The sequence below is a fragment of the Rhinatrema bivittatum genome, chromosome 2 (assembly GCF_901001135.1).
Source record: "Rhinatrema bivittatum chromosome 2, aRhiBiv1.1, whole genome shotgun sequence".
In the NCBI taxonomy this organism is placed as follows: domain Eukaryota; kingdom Metazoa; phylum Chordata; class Amphibia; order Gymnophiona; family Rhinatrematidae; genus Rhinatrema; species Rhinatrema bivittatum.
This window is the reverse complement of record NC_042616.1, coordinates 705,984,199-706,006,283: the sequence shown is the minus strand read 5'-3', so window position 1 is coordinate 706,006,283 and position 22,085 is coordinate 705,984,199. Positions and strand designations below refer to the sequence as shown.

The following is a 22,085-nucleotide window of genomic DNA, read 5'->3' as shown; positions in this document are numbered from 1 at the left end:
TGAAATATGCATGTAAACGGCAACTAAGCATCATAATCGGGATTCTTTCCGAAAGGCGTGGAGACCCTTTATTACTTACATTGACAGTCTGTGATGTATGTTATCTACCACATTTTATATGTCTTATCCTCTGTGATGCTAGAAAAGGATGACATGTACGCAATGCATCATATATTGTATGCAGCTTTATGGATTTTACACTTTCATTGCAATAACAATCTCTGCTAGGGGGGTGGTTGGGGGGAGTGTATTAGGGTTTTTTTTCTGTTACATTTCATTGGATTATAACTTCATATGCAGGTATATCCCAAGGTGCTGGTTATATCAATTTGCAAATGTTTTATGTTCTGTGTGTTCGCTAGCTTCCTGTGTGAAAAATTCAATAAAATACAATTTAAAAAAAAAAAAAAAAAAAAAAAGAGGCTCTCTCCTTCATCCAATGCATCAATCGCTTCATCTCATGGCGTGGAGATTGAACGGAAAATATTAAACCACCTGGGCCTAACTTCACAGGTAGAAGATATCCTTATTGCATCCTGCAAACCTTCAATCAGATGCAACTATACTGGTAAATGGCATTGCTACCAAAATTGGTGTAATCCAAGGAACATAGACCCCTTTTCAGCCACTGCCACACAACTGCTGCAGTATCTGCACATGCTTTATGAAGCAGGTTTAGCCACCACTTCAGTCCGAGTACATATCAGCAGTATAGTAGCGTTTCATGACCCTCATAATGATCTACCAATTTCTAATCGTCCACTGATCTCCAGATTCATGAAGGGCATGTTACGACTTTGACCACCGGTAACAAAACCACCAGTGCCATGGGACTTGAATGTGGTTTTGGAATAGCTAATGCTTCCTCCCTTTGAACCATTAGACACAAGCCACAAAAAATACCTGACATGGAAAACAGTCTTCTTGGTGGCCATCACGTCGGCAAGACGAGTCAATGAACTCCAAGCCTTAGTTCACTACTCCCCTTATTTGGAATTCTACCATGACAAGGTGACACTTCGCCCTCACCCCACATTCCTTCCTAAGGTGGTCTCTATATTTCATCTCAATCAAACCATTACTCTACCTATATTTATGCCAAAGCCTCATAACAATGAACGTGAAAAACTTCTGCATTCCTTAGACTGTAAAAGGGCTCTAGCTAACTATAAACAAAGGACTCAATCCACTATGAGACCTTCTCAACTGTTCCTTTCCTTTATTCCAAATGATCCTGGTCAACCCGTCTCAAAGAGAACTATTGCCAGTTGGTTATCACAATGCATTCTCTTTTGTTACAACAAACGTTCCATCAAACTACAAAACAAGCCTCAGGCGCACCAGAACCGTACCACAGCAGCATCAGTTGCCCACTTGAACAAAGTTCCGTTAACAGATATCTGCAAAGCGGCAACTTGGTCATCCATCCACACCTTTACATCCCACTATTGTCTGCAACAACAAATGACCTCTGATTCAGCACTAGGCACAGCAGTCTTATTGACACTTCAAAACATATGAGTGCCTACTACTCCAAGGGTTACTGTCCAAACCTTCAAAGACTTATAATCACGGACACAACCCGGGAGCTTGGGAATCCCAGACAGCATGGCTAATTCAGTCATGCTATCGACGGGAAAAAGCAAGTTTGTTTACTGTAAATGGTGTTTCCATAGATACGATGAATTAGCCATCCGATCCCTCCCTCCTCCCTAGGCAGTCACTCACAGGACACAGTTTTTTAATTTACCTCTCGCTTGGCTACAAAGAAACTGAAGAGGAGAGGGAATCGCGCGGGAACATTACCACGCAGCTGCACAGAGTCAAATCTCTGAGACTAACTGAGGAAACTCCGCCTACTTGGGGTCGCAACGTTTCCCAGACAGCATGGCTAATTCATCCTGCTATCTACGGAAACACAGTTTACGGTAAGAAAACTTGCTTTTATCATCATAAAACTGGGGTTTCTGAAAGCATTACTGGAAAAACCCATAGTTGTGTAGAATTGTCGCTAAAAGAAGAAGAAAAAAAAAAAGATTCAGTGACTGCTTGTTGAGTACCACGTTTTGTTTGGATTTAACATCTTGTGATGACTTTTTGGCTCTCTTGTTTTTTGACCTGCAGAATTACTATATCTTTAAGCTGATATAAACAAACCACTGTCATTATGAAATAAACAGTTACCATAGTCTCTCTCATTCAATAAATTACACACTATCTATTAAGCCACATTAGATAGTTGGCAAGTAAACTATGGAATTGTTTGAAAAATAACTGGGCTATTTCTTCAGATTATCTTCTCAAAATGTACACTGAAGAATTTAGGTAAAAGAGTAATGTATCCATTGCAATAACGTACTTTCAACATCTCTTCACTACAACAGTAGTGATATTCACTATTAAAGGTCTTAAAGTTCAATTTCCTTCCAATGCACTGCAGTAAGCAGAAGTCCATTACAGGTCAGACACATTAAGGGATTTCACCAATGTTGTGTCAAGAAAAAAAAATACACTCAATCTATGTACATCAGGAAATTAATTACAACAAAACTAAAAATTAGAAGTACATTTCACATTTGGAATAGTGCAAGATTCCAGACATTTTTTAATACTCAGTTCGAGTGCATATAAAATGCCAAACACTGATTTGTATCTCATTAGTTGTGTTCTAAAACCTACAAGTTTACTTTCAGTTGATTTTATAACCATTTGAATTATATCATGATGATCCAAAAATGGCTGAAAGGATAAAAGAATGTTACTTTCTGCAGTTTTCAGCCTCATACCTCTGCTTGGCGATAATCCTGAAGTTTGGCAAGTTCCTCAGCAAAGCTTTTCAACCCATATTTCATGTTTGGTGTCTCTGTATCTGCAAATAAATTGATTTCCCTTACTAGAAGGTCAGCTTTATCTCGTAATCTGGCAGTTTTCCGTACGTATGCAGCAAATATTTGGCACATTTCACCAAAATGCTTTTCCACATTCGTGATAGCATCTTGTATTTGTCTGGTTTGAATGTCTCTAAAAGAGAAAGAAACAATATGATAGCATTAAAATGAAATACATTTGAAGTTCATATCAGATACAAATTAAGATTTCTTTATTGAAATGACTTAACAATAGTAACAGTACATGACATAGCCCTAGGGGAATTCTGCGCCAATGCGGAGCACAGAATTCCCCTCTCCCCCCCCCCCCCTGCCCCGCAGAATTGCCAAATTCTGTGCAGAAAATGGCAGAGGAGATCCCGGCATGCTGCAAATGGAATGCGCACCATTCGCAGCAAAGATGAAGGCCCCCGCCTTCCACGGACGCGCTCCACTCGCAGCAAAGATGAAGGTCCCAGTGAGAGTGAATGTGTGAGAGGTGTATGTGTGTAGCAGGGGGGTGCTTGAGTGTGGGTGCCAGAGAGAGGCAGCCGATATGAGGAGAGTGTGTGTGTGTGTGAAACACACTGGGAGCTGGTGTGTATGAAAAAGGGATAGTGTGTATGTGATGGTGCTTGCCTGTGTGAAGGGATTGTGTATGTGTGAGAGAGAGCCTGTGAGAAAGGGTGTGTGAGAGACATAGGCAGCCTGTCTGAAGGTGTATGCATGAGAGAGAAGGGGAGCTTGTGTGGGTGTGTATGCGCAAGAGAGTGAGGAGCCTGTATGAGAGAGTGTGTGTTCACTAGAGAGAGAGAGAGAGGGACAGAGGGAGCCTCTGTGAGGGGCAGTACTGAGAACGGGGTCAAACTGGCAGTGGCGATAGAGTGGAAGGGGCTGAGCCTAGAGGTGGAGGGGAGAGATACTGGCAGGTAGAGGAGTTGGGACCTGAGAGAGCAAAGTGCCAGGGGAGTAGGGAGAGCGAGTGAAAGGGACAATCTTACAGTGAATTTCTAGGGAAATTCTGCTCAAAATATTTAAAATTCTGCATCTTTAAGTAATAACTTTTTTCTGTATTAATTTAAAATATAATTACTTAAAGACTGTCATGTAAATTGTGTTATTTTGACCAATATAAAGTTTGTAGAATTTTACATTTTCATGCGCAGTTTTAAATTTTTGTGCGCAGAATTCCCACAGGAGTAATGACAGAAAAAGGTCATCCGAAACAAGTCAATCTGACTAGTTATGTTGTTCATACCGCCGAGGATACATCCCAGATGTCAGCCACAGTGTGTTACCACCTGCAAAATTTCTCCTTATCCAGAACAGTCTGTGTTTTCTTCCTTTCTATCATTTCAGGTAGAAGAGCAAACAGGATCCCTACTTGGTTCCCTCCCACACCCTACCTTTCTCATATCTAGCCACAACACTCTGTAATAATCTAAACAGCCAGCATTGCCACTGCCCAAACATCCAGCCTCCTAATTCTTCTGTGTAGCTTACCAGACAGCTTTAGTTACAAAAGTACTTGCATTTCCACTAGGTTATCTAATTGATTCCAGAACTTGCAGTTTGCCAGAAAGAATGGAGCTAGTAGCTGGGTCTATCGTCAGTTTGATTTCAATAGCTAGTTAGCATCCCAGGTCCCTTGCATAGCCTGCTAGTCAGACTCAGTTATGTGAGCACCTGTGCTTTCACTAGGACTTCTAGTTATTACATAACTTGCAACCCACTAGTCTGACCCAGCTACAGTGAAATTTAAAAAAAACCCAAAAAAACAAACAAAAAAACAAAACAAAACAACTTACCTGATAATTTCCAGCCAAACCAGTCTAGACAAATAGGTCATGTCCCTCTACCAACAGATGCAAAAAAAGGAAAAGCAGTTCAAAGCTGACTTCATTCTTATAGGGGTCTGATGCAGCTTACAGCCCTCAGTATACCATGTCAAAGCCAAGACAACCAAAAGCAATTATTTTGTTTTGGTTTTCCAAATCACAACTAAATATAATGTAGCCAAAAAATCTCACTCTCTGCTCATCAACTCAGGAATAAAAAAATCTTTACACCAAGGACATGATTAGACCAACTTTCTTCAAAGTGGGCAAAGCATACATGTTTTTAGTTTTCTGAACTTGTCCAGAGCCCTTGATCATTGCAACTTCCCTGCAGGGGGTCTGGACTGGTCTGGCAGAGTTAAAGAAAAGGAAATAGGTAAGTATAAAATTTTACCTTCCTTACCGAACATGCCAGACCAGTCCAGAAGAGAGGACTTTACCTACCCAGCTCAGGCAGGAGAAAGCCATGATAGCTCTCAGGAATCCTGCATCCAAGGTGTAGCCTCTCCCAGCCTGCAAACTCACACTGGGGTGCTAAAGTTGTATGGAAAGAGCTATGAAAACTGAAAGTGGACAAGGCCAAACTTAAGAGATGTTCTGGCAGGTCCACTGAAAGACCTGTTCAAAGGATCCCTGGAAACGGAAGTGGTGCTGCATGATTAAGAGTGGTTGTGGTCCCGCTTCACAAGGGTGGTAGTATAGAGGAGGATGGAAACTATAGGGCAGTTAGCCTCACCTTGGTGGTATGAAAATTAATAGAGACTCTGCTGAAGGAGAGGACAGTGAACTATCTACAATCAGGTGGGTTTCTGGACCCAATGCAGCACGGATTCTCTAGGGGAAATTCCTGTCAGACATTTCAGATTCATTTCTTTTGACTCTGTCCCGCATAGGAGGCTCATGAATAAAATGAAAAGCTTGGGTGTGGGTGCCAAGGTAGTGGAGTGGATTACTGACAGGAGTGGATTACTGACAGGATTACTGACAGGAGACAACATGTAATCTTAAATAGAATCCCTCTGATTAGAGAACAGTGTTAAATGGAGTGCCTCAAGGATCGGTTTTGGGAACAGTTCTGTTCAATATCTTCATGAGCAACATTACAGAAGGGTTAGAAGGAAAATAGTTTGTCTTTTTTTTTGTTATTTATACTTTATTAATTTTTTTCAATAACATTATCTTGAAAAAGAAATAAGAAATATGTAATGCAACCTTAAGTAAAATACAAAATAATCAGTATAACCATAACAATCATTTGTGTACATTTCACATAATAGGGGGATAAGGCAATTATTATATATAAATATTAATTTATATATTATTTACTAATAATTGTCAATCTTATTATTAGAGATTCAAAATTATTAGTTCATCATATAATAGGAGGAAGACACGACTTACTTTTTATTGACCTGAATCTCAAAACTAAAGCTGTGATTTATCTAACAAAAAAAGTCTCCAAAAGAGCCGGATCCACAAATCGAAATTTCTTCCCTTGGTAGGTTACTTGACATACACAAGGGAATTTAAGAAAAAAAAGATTGCTCCTACTCCCACTACTCGATTTTTTAATGAGAAAATATTTTCTCCTTGCTTGTGTGGGCCAGGCAACATCAAGAAAAATTTGGATCCTATGCCCACAGAAAGATACATCTTTTATTTTAAAGAAATTCCTAAAAATATTATCCCTATCCTGTTCAGCAGAAAATGAAACAAAAAGAGTTGCTCTTTTATGAATTACATCGATGGATTCCTCCAAGAAGGTGGATACACCTAAACTTGGAGGGTCTTCTATCTCTATGTTTCGCTCATTTCTTCTAGGTCTTACAGAAAAATAGAAAATCTTAGAAACTTTTGGAAGATCCTCCTCTCTATATTGTAGGATTTCTTTCAAAAAATTTTTAAACATCTCGAATGGAGATAACAAACGTGTCTGTGGAAAGTTTACCAATCTCAGGTTTTTTGATCGCAACAAATTTTCCAACCTTTCATTTTCTTTATGTAAAATCAAACTATCCTGCATAAACACATTCTGAGAGTTTTGTATTAATTGAATCTTAGAATTTTAAACAGTTATTTTTTTTTCACAATTAACAATTTTTGTCTCATGCTGAGCAATTGAGTTAGTATTAACATTAATCACAGTAGATAAGGACTTATTCATTAAGGAAATATTATTATCTATTTTTTATATTATCTGCCATAAATCAGCTAAAGACACATTGTCCGGGGGTACCAGATTACTGCCTATACCTAAATCAACTGGTGGAATATCTAACACATTTTTAACATGTAAAACATCTTTGTACCCATTGGTTTCTACCTGCCTTTGCAGGTTTACCTCCAAGGGTACTATTATTCCTACCAGTTCTTGTGCCACTTCGGTCGATGGAGACCTAGATGGCTGAGGTGGAGATATAGGTCCTTCGCCAGGACTAAGGTAGGCCAAAGACACTCCTCCCACACTGTCCTCCTTTGGCGATATTTTTTGTCTAACAACATGCTGGTCCATTGGGCCCTTATGTTGTTGCTGCACTGGGGATGATGTAATCAACTTTGCCTTTCTTTTCTTCCCCATCCAAGATTAGAACACGCAAAGGTTCTCCCAGACGCCCAGACTTCCCCGGACTAAGCCGGACCAAACCGCTCGCCCCTTTGACGCGAGCGGCTTAGACGTTGCGCCAGCGGTGACTGTGCGCCGCACTACAGCAGTTATAGTCTGTAGCCACGCCCCTCATGTCGCCAATCGCGTTGCAGCTGTTCTCACCGACAAGTTGTTACACAGGGGCTCCTGCAGCACGGTAATCCTCGGGGATGGGCTGGCAGCCCTCTCCTTCCTCCTCTCTGTCTTTTTGCCGATGATACTAAGATAGACAACAGAGTAGACATGCCTGAAGAAGAAGAGAGAATGAAAAGTGACTTATGAAAACTTGAAGAGTGGTCAAATTTGGCAGCTGCGATTCAATGCCAAGAAATACAGATTCATTCTTGTGGAGTGCAGTAATCCAAAAGGGCTGTATATGAGATGGGGGAGGGGGGGGGGGGGGGGGCAAAAGACTAACATGCGTGGACCAGGAGAGGGACCTTGGGAGTGATTGTGTCTGGCAATCTGAAGGCAGTGAAGTAATGTAACAAGGCGGTAGCTAAAGCCAGAAAGATGCTGAGCTGCATAGAGAAGAATAATCTGCAGAAAGGAGTAAGTGATAATGCCCTTGTACAGATCCTTGGTGAGGCCTATGTTCCATTCTGAAGACTGTACCTCAAAAAGTATAGAGAAGGATGGAAATGGTCCAGAGGAAGACAACCAAAATGGTGTGGGGTTCGTTTCAAAAGACCTAGGAGGATTGGCTGAAGGAAGAAAGGAGGTCCAGGGGAGATATGAAAGACCTTCAATTATCAGATAAGTATTAATAATGCACTGGAAAGGAAACACTAGAACTAGGGGGGTCACAATACGAAACCCCGGGAGAGGGGGGTACGATGACTCAGAACCAATATCAAAAAATATTTCTTCACAGAGAGAATGGTGGATGCCTGAAATGCCCTCCCAGAAGAGGTGATGAAGACAAGAAAACTAAATGAATTCAAGGGGGGCATAGAACAAGCACTGCAGATCTCTATGGGCCTAAGGTTGAAAAAGAAGAAAGAGGTGGTGTAACATTTCTGCATGGAGGTAACCTGCATGGAGTGGCAGTTACTACCATAAGGAAATTACTGGGCAGACTGGTTGGACCATATGGTCTTTATCTGCCATCATTACTATGTTATGTTACTAAGATGCAATAAAGGATAAAAAGATAAGAACATGCCATACTGGGTCAGACCAAGGGTCCATCAAGCCCAGCATCCTGTCTCCAACAGTGGCCAATCCAGGCCATAAGAACCTGGCAAGTTCCCAAAAAGTAAGTCTCCTGGTTCCTCCCTGGCGGTTGATGTAGGCAACCATTGTAGCACTGTCCGACATTACTCAAATCGCTTTGCCTTGGAGCCTGTGGCTGAAACGCAGGCACGCTAGGCTGACTGCTTGAGCTTCCAGGCTGTTTATGTTCTATCCTGCCTCTTCCTTGCTCCATTGTCCCTGGCCGTCAATTCCTGACAGTGGGCTCCCCACTCTAACAGGCTCGCATCAGTGGTGAGCAAGATCCAGTTCGGTGGAGATAGGCTTACTCCTCTCCTTAGGTGGTCTTCCTGTAGCTACCACTAAAGCGGAGAACGTATCTCTGCTGGTAGTTGGAGGCGCATTGAGTAGTCCAGGGACAGTGGCTTCCAGCGTGACAGTAAGGAGCGCTGGAGCGGTCATATGTGGGCCCCTTGCCCATGGGATGACCTCCAGGGTTGAAACCATGAGACCGAGGACTTGAAGATAGTCCCATACCTTGGGGCGTGTATTGTCATCAACTGTCGTAATTGTTTCATCAGCTTCCTTCTCCTGGGAGAAGGTAGGAAGACTTTGTTCTGTTTGGTGTCAAAACGTGCCTCCAGGTACTCTAGAGCAGTGGTCTCCAACCCTGTCCTGGGGGCCCACCAGCCAGTCAGGTTTTCAGGATATCCACAATGAATATGCATGAGAGAAAATTTGCATGCACTTATTCATTGTGGATATCTTGAAAACTCGTGGGCCCCAGGACAGGGTTGGGGACCACTGCTCTAGAGACTGAGGGGGCTGCAGACTGCTCTTGCCCGTGTTCACAACCCAACCGAGCTCCTGCAATAGGTTCTTGACTCTGTTGGTCACCTGCCGACTCTCTTCCGAAGACTTTGCTCTGATCAGCCAGTCGTCCAGGTAAGGGTGTACCAAGATCCCTTCCTTCCTCAGTGTTGCCGCCACGACCACCATAATTTTGGAGAATGTTCTGGGGGCGGTTGCTAGGCCAAAAGGTAGTGCTTGGAACTGGTAATGGTGACCCAGTATCGTAAAGCGTAGAAAATGCTGGTGATCTTGATGGACTGGAATGTGAAGGTAGGCTTCGGAGAGGTCCAGGGAGGTTAGGATCTCTCCTGGTTGTACCGTCATTATTACGGATCGAAGAGTCTCCACGTGGAAGTGTAGTATCCGCAGATGACTGTTGACATTCTTGAGATCCAAGATGGGTTGGAATGATCCTTCCTTCTTGGGAACGATAAAATAGATGGAATAGCGCCCCATATTTTGTTGGGGGTGTAGGAACTGGAGTTATTGCCTTCAGACTGAGTAGTCTTGTCAGAGTGGCTTCCACTGCCAGTCTCTTGGTGTGGGAGTGGCAGGGCGACATCATAAATTTGTCCCAAGGGATGCTGTGGAACTCCAGAGAGTAACCTTCCCCAGAGACTACTCATTTGTCAGACGTGATCTCGACTCATTTTTGGTAGAAGAGGGAGAGTTGACACCCTATTTCCTCTTCCTGTGGATGGGTCAGCCCATTCTCATTGGGGAGCACGGCTGGAGCCTGCCCCCAGGCCTGTTCCTCTCTTAGTCTGTCAGTTCCAAAAGGGCTAGGACCTTCCGGAGGGACGAGGTGCCTGGAACTGTGAGTTCCTGAGGGTCTAAAGCGCTGCGAGCCTCTGCTCCTGGTTCTTCTGGGTGTTAACGATCAGCTCCTCCACAGGGGAGGAGTTAGCAATCTGTTATGGATCTGTTAGACTTTCAGCTAGGAGTTAGCAATTTGTTCAATGCTGCTCCCCGAAGGGGAGGAGCTAGCAATTTATAATACTCTGTAGGCGGAGTTATCAATCTGTAGTGGTTTGGCTCCCCACAGAGTGACAGTCTGTTATGATACAGCTCTTGTAGTGTGGGGAAGAGCACCCACTGTAGGTGGGTGAATCCCTAGGCCGATGGCAGATGACAGCGCCCCCAGGAGGATATCCTGAGAGGCTGGAGTATGGAGACAGACACAGATAGCTCTTTATTTAGACAGGTAGTAGAACCACCAGAGGTGGCGGTAGTGAGGTGATGTACCCGGCAGGGCTGAAGTCCCTCAGATACTGGAACTGCGATCTCTGGGTTTGCTGAGCTGTAGAGAGAGAGACTATAGGTAGTGAGTAGACAGGGTATGCTGGATACATAACAGTAGATGATACACTCACAATCATATATATCTGTAATGGCATCTATGCAACAGAGAGTCTTCAGTATATTCATGATCAGGAGCCTTTAGGCGAGTACTGGTTCCTATATGCAATCTGGAATAAGAACTTACAATATCTGTGTATGCGATGGCTTCTGAAATAGAAGGAAGTCCTTGAAGGGTTTTAGGAACATGGGCCCTCGTGGAGTGAGTACCGGTTCCTATCTGCAATAGAACTCACAGTGTTCCCGTCTACGATCGCTTCCAGGCAATAGGGAGTCTTCTGAGCATTCAGGGACGAGGCCCTCAAAGAGCAAGTACCGGATCCCGTCTTAGAATCTGAAATCAAGAAGAAAGAGTGGGGCCCCCGAGGAGAGGGTACCCCTTGGTAAGTTTGTGGAGGCAGAGCAGCAAAGAAAGATTTCCCCTTGTAACTCGATTCGTAGTTGCAAGCAAAGACCTTTTAAGGTGGAAGCGGATGACGTCACTATGGGGGGACGCCCCCGAGGTTCGCGCCCTTGCCAGTATAAACTCTGGAGCGTGTGCACGCGCGCACCCTTACATCATCATCAGGAACATGGCGGATCCACAGCGTCAGGCCAGCCCGGGGACACCGGGGAGAAGCGGCGAAGAGAAGCCGCAGCAGCATCTGTCTGTCAGACCTGAAGGGAGTCGCCACAGAGGTAGAGAGGGTGGAGCGAGGGCAAAAACAGGCATGAACGCAACACTGGGGGAGGGGCGCTGAGATCTTTTTCCCCTGTCTTCTGGTAGCCGAGGCACTGGAGATTCGCCCCACTTGCTGGCTAACTTTTCCAATTCACTTCTGAACAAGAGAGATCCTTTAAAGGGCATTCTTGCGAGATTCACTTTAGAGGTCGCGTCAGCAGACCAATTCCGCAGCCATAGTTGTCGTCTGGCTGCCATTACCGAGGCTGCTACTCTGGCTGAGGTACACACCAGATCTGAGCTTGCGTCCATCAGGAAGGCTGCTGCAGGTTCCATCATCTCACTTGTATACGTTCCGGAGCTATTTGCCTCTCTCGAGAGGAGCAAGCAGGAACATGCCACCAGTGCGCAGCAGGAAGCAATTTGCAGTGTCGTCATTGCTATTGCGTCGAAGGCCTGCTTAAGAATGGATTCTGATCGTGTATCCTGAGTATCCTTCAATGCAGCTCCTCCCTCAACGGGAATGGTTGTTCGCTTTGAGACGACACAGACCATGGCGTCCACTTTCGGAAAACATAAGCGTTCCTTGGTCGCTGGTTCCAGAGGGTATAAGGCTTCCAAGGCCTTTAAAGCTGGCCTCCGGGGGATCCTACTCCAGGTCAATCAGTTCCTGGATGGCTTCCATCATCAGGAAGTAGCACGAGGCTTTACAGAGGGACAACAATATGGGGTTCTTCTTTGGTTCTGCCATAGGGTCCGTGCCTGGAATACCTAGAGTCTTCAGAGTCTGGGAAACAAGGGCTGGTAATTCATCCCTGTGGAAGAAGCGAAGCATGGTTCGGTATGGTTCCAGGCCTGGAGGGATTTCTCCTTCTTCCAGGGAGCCGCCATCATCTGAGATGTCCGGGTCCCTGTCCGGGAAATTCTTGGTTAGACGGGGCATGTCTAGAGGCATCCATATAGAAAGACATGGTTTAATGGAACAAAGTCAGCATGGCTTTACCCAAGGCAAGTCTTGCCTCACAAATCTGCTTCACTTTTTTGAAGGAGTTAATAAACATGTGGATAAAGGTGAACCTGTAGATGTAGTGTTCTTGGATTTTCAGAAAGTATTTGACAAAGTTCCTCATGAGAGACTTCTAGGAAAAATAAAAAGTCATGGGATAGGTGGCGATGTCCTTTCATGGATTACAAACTGGCTAAAAGACAGGAAACAGAGAGGATTAACTGGACAATTTTCTCAGTGGAAGGGTGTGGGCAGTGGAGTGCCTCAGGGATCTGTATTGGGACCCTTTTCAATATATTTATAAATGATCTGGAAAGAAATACGACAAGTGAGGTAATCAAATTTGCAGATGATACAAAATTGTTCAGAGTAGTTAAATCACAAGCAGATTGTGATAAATAGCAGGAAGACCTTGTGAGGCTAGAAAATTGGGCATCAAAATGGCAGATGAAATTTTATGTGGACAAGTGCAAGGTGATGCATATAGGGAAAAATAACCCATGCTATAGTTACACAATGTTAGGTTCCATATTAGGTGCTACTACCCAAGAAAGAGATCTAGGCGTCATAGTGAATAACACATTGAAATCGTCGGTTCAGTGTGCTGTGGCAGTCAAAAAAGCAAACAGAATGTTGGGAATAAATAGAAAGGGAATGGTGAATAAAATGGAAAATGTCATAATGCCTCTGTAATCGCTCCATGGTGAGAACGCACCTCGAATACTGTGTACAATTCTGGTCGCCGCATCTCAAAAAAGATAGAATTGCGATGGAGAAGGTACAGAGAAGGGCTACCAAAATGATAAGGGGAATGGAACAACTCCCCTATGAGGAAAGACTAAAGAGGTTAGGACTTTTCAGCTTGGAGAAGAGACGACTGAGGGGGGATATGATAGAGGTGTTTAAAATCATGAGAGGTCTAGAACGGGTAGATGTGAATCGGTTATTTACTCTTTCGGATAATAGAAAGACTAGGGGGCACTCCATGAAGTTAGCATGTGGCACATTTAAAACTAATCGGAGAAAGTTCTTTTTCACTCAACGCACAATTAAACTCTGGAATTTGTTGCCAGAGGATGTGGTTAGTGCAGTTAATATAGTTGTGTTTAATAAAGGATTGGATAAGTTCTTGGAGGAGAAGTCCATTACCTGCTATTAATTAAGTTGACTTGGATAGTAGCCACTGCTATTGCTAGCAGCGGTAGCATGGAATAGACTTGGTTTTTGGGTGCTTGCCAGGTTCTTGTGGCCTGGATTGGCCACTGTCGGAAACAGGATGCTGGGCTTGATTTTTATTTATTTATCATTTTTATATACAGACATTTGATCTCAATTGAGATATCACACCTGTTTACATTCAGGTACTGTAGGTATTTCTCTATCCCCAGAGGGCTTACAATCTAAGTTTTTGTACCTGAGGGTAAAGTGACTTGCCCAAGGTCACAAGGAGCAACAGCAGGACTCGAACCCTGGTCTCCTGGTTCATAGTCCACTGCTCTAACCACTAGGCTATTCCTCCTCCCTTTGGACCCTTGGTCTGACCCAGTATGGCATGTTCTTATGTTCGGTACAGCAATCCAAGCTCTACAGACTAGGGATCTGAATTTAACATTTTCTGCTGACCTGGTCTCGGCACTTACCGATCGTGTGCCGGACGGTCTCCAGCTGCGGGGGAGAGGGATATACTTTCACCGCCGCGCTTGGTTAAGCACCTATTGCCTTTCAGCCACTCTGGGGGCTAAGTCCATGCCAGGAATCGGCTACTGGACCAAGGCACACCTCTGAGTGATATCGGAGATCACCTCAGGAATTCTCAACTGGGGGAGGGACCCTTAGGTATCACCGCAGGAGAGCGGGGCTCAATCTTCTTTAAGGTAATTTTGTCTTCTTGCTGTAATTTTCCTAACACTGTGCTAGTGTGTGGGATAGTGTCCGCATCTGCTAGGAGACGGAGAGATACTGAGGAGCTGAGGTCACTGCAGTGGTATATCTAGGGTGACATCAGCTTTGAAATCTGACTCAGTCTCCCATCTGCTAGCTGAAGAGCACATAACCCACAGATCCTGAGCCATCTGGGTACACGCTAGGAAACTTGTCATTTATTCCATCCAGGAACTTTCTCTCTCTAGCATGTCCTGATGATACATTTACCAAGTCAATATTGGATTAATTGAAATCTCAATGTACATATAGTGCAGGAGGATGTGTAATCCTGACAAAACTGATTCAAACAGTCTTATAAAACAGGATGTCTTTTATTTTTCCGTTATGGCAACTCCACAAGGTTATACGAGCACCGGCTTAATGGCGTCCCCCCCATTGGGGGGGGACGCCATTAAGCCGGTGCTCGTATAACCTTGTGGAGTTGCCATATTGGAAAAATAAGACATCCTGTTTTATAAGACTGTTTGAATCAGTTTTGTCAGGATTACACATCCTCCTGCACTATATGTACATTGCGATTTTGCTTGAAGTGCAGTCCTTGCTCATTATTAATTGAAATCTCCCATTATTACTGCACTACCAATTTGGTTAGCTTCCCTAATTTCTCTTAGCATTCACTTACCGTCTTCACCATGTTGGCCAGGTGGATGGTAGTACACTCTTCCCCAACACACAAGAGATTTCTACCCATAAAGATTCGATTGCACATTTAGTCTCATGCAGGATGTTTATCCTGGTGGACTCTATGCCATCCCGGACATAAAACGCTACACCGCCTACTGGGTGCTCCTCTCTGTCATTGCGACATAATTTGTACCCCGGTATAGCACTGTCCCATTGGTTAACCTCCTTCCACCATGTCTCTGAGATGCCAATTAAGTCTATGTCATCATTCACTGCTATACATTCTAACTCTTACTTCTTAGACTTCTGGCATTAGCATACAAACATTTCAAAGTTTGTTTTTTGTTTGTATTTTCATTCAGCTTTTTAATTGATAGGGATAAGTTAGAAGTTTTTTTAGCTCAGGGGCGTTTTTAGTTACAGGCACTTGGATTACTTTTCTTACTATTGGAACCTCACCGTTGGGATGACCTAATTCTAATGTGTCATTAGTATTCTTTGAAGATATCTCCCTCCGAACCATGCGCTGCTGAGCGACTGTCGGTTTTCCCCTTTGTTCTAATTTAAAAGCTGCTCTCTCCCCTTTTTAAAGGTTAGCGCCAGCAGTCTGGTTCCACCCTGGTTAAGGTGGAACCCATCCCTTCGGAAGAGATGCCCCCTTCCCCAAAAGGTTCCCCTGTTCCTTACAAAACTGAATCCCTCTTCCTTGCACCATCGTCTCATCCACGCATTGAGACTCCGGAGCTCTGCCTGCCTTTAGGGACCTGCGCGTGGAACAGGGAACATTTCAGAGAATGCTAGCCTGGAGGTTATGGATTTAAGCTTTCTAAGAACCTAAATTTGGCTTCCAGAACCTCCCTCCCACATTTTCCTATGTCATTGGTGCCCACATGTACCACAACAGCTGGCTTCTCCCCAGCACTGTCTAAAATCCTATCTAGGTGATGCATGAGGTCCGCCACCTTCACACCAGGTAGGCATGTTATCAGGCGATCCACACGCCCACCAGCCACCTGGCTGTCTATTTTCCTAATAATCGAATCACCAACTATGATGGCCGACTTAACCCTTCCCTCCTGGGCAGTAAGCCTTGGAGGCACATCCTCGGTGTGAAAGGACAATGCACCACCTGGAGAGCAGGTCCTTGCTACAGGATCCTTTCCAGCTGTACCAGGTTGATGCTCTTCGATCATGAGACCTTCTTCCTCCAAGGCAGCACCGGGGCTGCCAGTCTAAAGTTGGGACTTGGCTACTATGTCCCTGAAGGTCTCATCTATATACCTCTCTGTCTGCCTCAGCTCCTCCAGGTCTGCCACTCTAGCCTCCAGAGATCGGACTCGTTCTCTGAGAGACTGGAGCTCTTTCAATCGCATGCACATGTACAATTTCTCACCAGCAGGTAAAAAAATCAAACACGTGACACTCAATGCAAAAGACTGGGAAGCCCCCCTCTTGCTGCTGGACTGCTGCCTTCATCTCAAATTTGTTCAGTTCTTAGTTAAGTTTTAGGTTGCTATGGGAGTAAGAATGTGTCTAATTAGCATCCTTTAAATGTATTAGTGAATTCACTATGGTCTGGTAGTGGCCTACAGGGGAATAATCAAACTCTCAAAAAGGTGTGGGGAATTTGTGAAGTGAAGATAAAAGGCTGGTTTTTTTGTGTGTGTGTGTGAAAGAGGCACCTGCCTATAAATTAAAGGGTGAGCAATACAAACTGTCTAATGTCTGTTTATTCGCTGCCTTACTGACCATTAAAAGCACAAACACACTAAATAATATTCCCCAATAGTTAACTTCGCCCCAATACTTTAAAAAAAAAAGAAAATTTCCCAAGCAAAACTTACTGATTCCTTTCAGCCACCAGCAAGATGATCCTCTCCTCTCAGTGCTCCCACTGGATAGTGGTACCATACTGCCATTATTCTCTGGAAAGATCAATTCTAACTCTGCCTATGAAGACTCCTGCGCCCTCATCAAGTGAGCTCACTTGCTCTCTGGGACTTACAAACCCTTGCTAGAGTGGACCTAAGAACTCATCTCCACTTGAAAAGAACACATCAATAGACCAAAAACCTAACCAAAATTTAGAAGAACTGGTCACGTTCAAACATATCAACAGTGACCTACAATGGACTTGAGAATCGCTATCCCTACCTCAATGGCGTGAGAAAACTTGATACCAACTAAAGTGAAACACAACCCTCAGAAGAGGGACAGAGATACCTTTTCCCTTAAAAATTTCCAAAGGCTACCAAGACCACCAGACTTTCACAACAAGATTCAAAAAGATGCTACGTGGCTCAAAAGGAAGGGAGGCCAGAACCCTTAAATACTAAGCTCAGGTTCCAAGCTGAAGAGATCTTCCACAATGGATGATTTGCATGTTTGATTCCCCAGAATAAAGTATCGGTACCAAGAGAGCCTATGTGACTATGACCCTTGTAGCCAGCCAGACCTAGTCTATGCCTTGCCTTCTTACCAATTACTCCTGGCAAAATTCAAGTTTGAAGGAATAAATCACTCAAAGGGAAATCTAATGCAAGTTCACTATGTGGTCCTCTTTCACGCCACCGAAGAGTATAACCCTTGACACCAAGTATCCTTGCTATGTAACCAGATTCCTCAATAGCCAAGGTTCTAAAAGAGAATGGAAGGAATTTTCTAGGAAAGAACACTGACCGTGAGAAGATTGTAAATACTATTTTCATAACAGCTAAAGCACTTATAATATTAATTCATTAACATAGTTATCCAAGCCTATTGTTACAAATACTTTTCTTTTACCTTCGACTCCTATTATAGCCATATTAAAAAACTACTTTAATTTCTATGTTATCTAAAAATACTGTTACAAATATTATATTTAAGTGTGTTTCCTGTAAAGCTATGTTTCACTAATTTAATGTTCCATGTAAACAGATATGATATTTCCAGCGAATGTCGGTATATAAAAAATGTTAAATGAAAGAAAGAGAGAGGTGAAGTAGCATCCCTACTTATGTCTTTCAGAACTTGATCCAGGAAATGTCTGGACTCACTGCAAGAACATGCCCAGGAGAATGGATGAAGGTAGTGGTTCTACCAGGATATAAACCCCTGGCTCCTGCTTCCTATTTCAGCGAAGAACTTCCTTGTTTTGGAGTTTTGCCAGGCTGATATGAAGCCCACTCGTAGGGATGCCCGACCTGATCTCTAGTAGACAAAAGATTGTTTCTGCCATTCCTTACATTTTAGGGTCTCAAGACTGTCAGTTCAAAACATTTGTCTATGCAATGATTGTGTCCACCAAGTGAGCTCCTGCTATATCCTGTAGGGGAACTTTGTTGCAGACCAAATTTGACTCACTTAAGAACATGCCATACTGGGTCAGACCAAGGGTCCACCAAGCCCAGCATCCTGTTTCCAACAGTGGCCAATCCAGGCCATAAGAACCTGGCAAGTACCCAAAAACTAAGTCTATTCCATGTTACCATTGCCAGTAATAGCAGTGGCTATTTTCCAAGTCAACTCAATTAATAGCAGGTAATGGACGTCTCCAAGAACTTATCTAATCCTTTTTTAAACACAGCTTTACTAACTGTACTAACCACATCCTTACCAAGTACCTAAGAGCTACCAGATTCCCTCAGCTTGTTCACATCAGCTAATGGTGTTACACTGATTGCTGCTGCCCAGGTTGTCTTCTCCTAAGCTAGAGGCCAGGTTTTCTGAAGCGCTAGATGGCGGGTTCTGGCCCTCGACCTAGTCTTGGACCTATTCGTTCTCCACTAGGACTTATGTCCCCCTTCACCTATCCTGAATCATAACTGCCCTCTGAAGCTATGAGTATCATGCTTCAGCAAGAAATAACCATGTAGGAAACTTCAAATCCATTCCCTGCAGAAGTCAACTAGGAAAAGACACCTGATCAGGCTCCATCCAACCTCCCTAGAGATAAGGAAATTATCCTTTCAACAAGGAGTTACTGAATATCATCCTGAAAGGAGAGTGAAATGTGCACAGACCCATGGCGTCTCACTCAAGGTACTATATTCAGGTCTATTGCCCTGAAGTCAAGGACATGCAAAATAGCCCATACCCAGGGTAGATGTGGAAATGGAAGATCTGGACACAGAGTGAGGCCTTGATCCCATAACCTCCAAGGCCACTTTCTTCTTCAGAGACAAGAGAGTTTTCCTATACTTCAGAGGCTCAGAAGGGCTAACTGCTGATTGAAATAAACAATCATCCTAGAGAATTCACAACTGCATGAAACTGGCTGCAACTGAATAGCTTTCCTATTCTAACTACACCCTGAAAAAAGTCAGATGTCTGACTAAAGAAGTAACAACCAATGGAGGAAAGTGCAGCATTCAGGGATCCACATGATAGAAGATTGTTTAGGCGGAGACAATTCCTGCATAGGAAAGCCTGTACTATCCATTGACCAACGGGAGGAAAGTCTTATAAATGTCAGTGAGGGAATCAGAATATCACATCTGAAGAATATCTGGTAGTAATCCCTGGAGACGATAAGAAGGAATACCTTTGGGTATCCACATGGCTACTGCCTAAGAAGCAGTCCGCCATTCTGAATACAGAACTCACAGGCCCTAAACCAGCAGCTGGCTTTTACAAATTAATGTATAATAAGCAGTGTGAGGGAGTGAGAAGGTTTGGGAACATAATCTGGCTATATCCAAGGACGCAATGGGAACACTTTTTGGCCAAGTCTACAAGGGTTTCTTTAGCTGCTTCTATTACTCAACCTATGTTTCTTGTGGCACACAGAGCTATATGGATTCTGGTGAAAGTTGGGAAGCTTAGAAATGTCACCTCTGATATATGTTAGATCTGCCATTCTGAGACAGGTACATTTGCACATTATTTTCTTGTCAGAATCTGCAAACTTATTGACCTTCAATCTAGGAGAGAAGGTATTTTAAGTATTTGAGGGTTTCTCTTTTCTTATTCTTTTTGGGAAGTCTCTTGCTATCTCTGCTTCTCTCACTAAATATGAATGTAAACTGCTTGATTTTCTGATGTCAATTACTGTTCATCTGCTTTTATTGCACTGGAAAGACAATACAGCTTTAAATGTTAATATATGATGGAACACTGTGTCAACTTTTTGTAAATATGAGAAGGTGGCAGCCGAACATGCTGGTCACTTGTTCTCTTATTAGAAAGTTTGGGCTCCAATGCTTCATTTTGTCAACTTCAGTGACTAAGGATTGTATAACCTCAATGACTGCCATTTTTGGATGTTGTTATTTCTTGTTGTTTTGATTTAATACTTAATAAAAAGGTTTGAACTAAAAAAAAAAAATACAAAGTAGGGCTAGAACCCCAAAAACTGTGACTGACCTAACCAGCCATAAACCATTGCCTCATTACTAAGAGCAAAAGGGAAGTCCCCATGTAGTGTCCGAATATCCACTACAAAAGACTCGCAATGTTGCCAGGAAGGTCAAAATGTCATAGCCCATAAGAAGGAGACATCTACCCCAGCTGAAGCCAATGTCCTGGACTACTTCCCCGAAGAAGAGAGAGGGCTGCCAGAGCAGCTTGCCTGTAGCCTTTGAATGAGCCCTGACCAGGACAGGTATTTTGAGAGCGGAGAAGGGCAGTGAGAGAAGGACTTCTGATAAGTATCCCTAACCAGCCTCTGAACTTTGGACCCTAAAAGTCGAGCACTACTCCAAAAAAATACATAAAACAAAAAGAGTTCTCTTAGAGAAGGTAAACTGTGCAACAAGGCCAAAATTGCAATGGCTGTCACTCTATGGAGCAGCTCTCAAGAAACACAGCCATAAGCACTATGGCCCCATTTTGAAGAAGCCCAGACAAGACTATATGGGGGATCCAACTGATAAGAGCCCCGAGCATCACTTACCTCTGCCTCACATGCTTCTAAGACTCACCGGCCTTAAATCCATCTGGAAGCTGTAGGTCCCCGCTCTGTGCATGGTTATCTGAAGTCAGTATGGCCTCCTCCAAGAAAATGCTGAACCCAATCCAGGACTTGAGTCACAAAGCTAATGAACACAACTGCCTGAGAAGAGAGACTATAGAAGACATGGATTGAGTCTCCGCCTAAATAATCTTCCTATCATGTGGATTGAACGCTGCACTTTCCTCCACCAATAGTTGTCTTAAAAGACAAGAACACCCCCCCCCTCCCCCCAAGGAGATCAAACCCCATATCCATCTCTTCAGTGGAAAGGAAATATAGATCCCACATAGTCTTGGCCAGCTTAAGGCTAGAATCGGGTGTTTGATACTGAGGAGATTCCATCTCTAATAAACAGAAGTAGCGTGAAGCACTTGGGAGAGAGGAATCTTATAGTGACTCGGAAAATGGGATCCCCCTACAGAATACAGTGTCACTCATTGTTCAACCAAAGGCTGCAAGAGGTCACGCCCCAGAATTAAGGGACACTAGCTCATGAACAGCCCCCATCCGAGGCATCATCCCTTTCTGAGGAAGCAAGCCTATCCAGGATACAGGGAAGTTATCTCCTCCTTCTTTTGTCCAGACAAATCCCTAAGACTATCCCAGCCGGTGAAGTGCTTGAGCACCCCAAATATTACCAAGGCCAACCTAAGATTTTTTCATGCAGAGACATGGATAAAGGCTAGGAAGGGCTCAAAGAGGAGTCTAAAAGCACTGTCCAAGCAGGCCCATCCTGTGATTTATTTTTTAAACAAGCTGCAGCATTCTACAGCATCACAAGCATAAAAGACCCCCTGGAAAGCATAATTTGTATAGGTGGGCATGTCAATTTTGCGAGCTTTTCTTGCCACCAAACCGCTAGCAGGAAGGTCAGGTCTGTGAGGTTGCCTGAAGAATAATAATGCACTAAAGATTAACAGCTGAATAGGCTTTGCTGTGCCTGAGGGCAAACATGTAGCCCCCATGGAACTTCCCAGTTTGTCTACGAGGGACTAAGAAGCCTGGTAGGTTTATTACTTTTTGATGTGATGTGCCCACGTACTGTTCCATGTGCACTATAGCACTGCATAGACTTCCTCTTGGGAACCCACCCAGTTTTACTTTGGCAATATGCCAACCCTCCATAGATTGCACTCAACCGCCTGGCACTGGAAGCAAGTG

General features: G+C 43.7%; 1 protein-coding gene across 6 annotated transcripts in view; it reads right to left on the bottom strand.

Moving 5' to 3' along the window:
* FAM92A (family with sequence similarity 92 member A) overlaps nt 1-22,085 on the bottom strand; it is a 393,124-nt gene that overhangs the window by 368,321 nt on the left and 2,718 nt on the right. For 3 of the 6 annotated variants that reach the window (XM_029591681.1, XM_029591683.1, XM_029591682.1), the window contains exons 2-3: nt 7,473-7,596; nt 2,787-3,021 (exon numbers count right to left, since the gene is read on the bottom strand). In XM_029591681.1, coding sequence (XP_029447541.1) covers nt 2,787-3,021; nt 7,473-7,594 — 357 coding nt within the window. In that variant the 5' untranslated portion in view covers nt 7,595-7,596. The remainder of the gene's footprint in view (nt 1-2,786; nt 3,022-7,472; nt 7,597-22,085) is intronic. The other 3 variants (XM_029591684.1, XM_029591686.1, XM_029591687.1) reach the window with 1 other exon arrangement.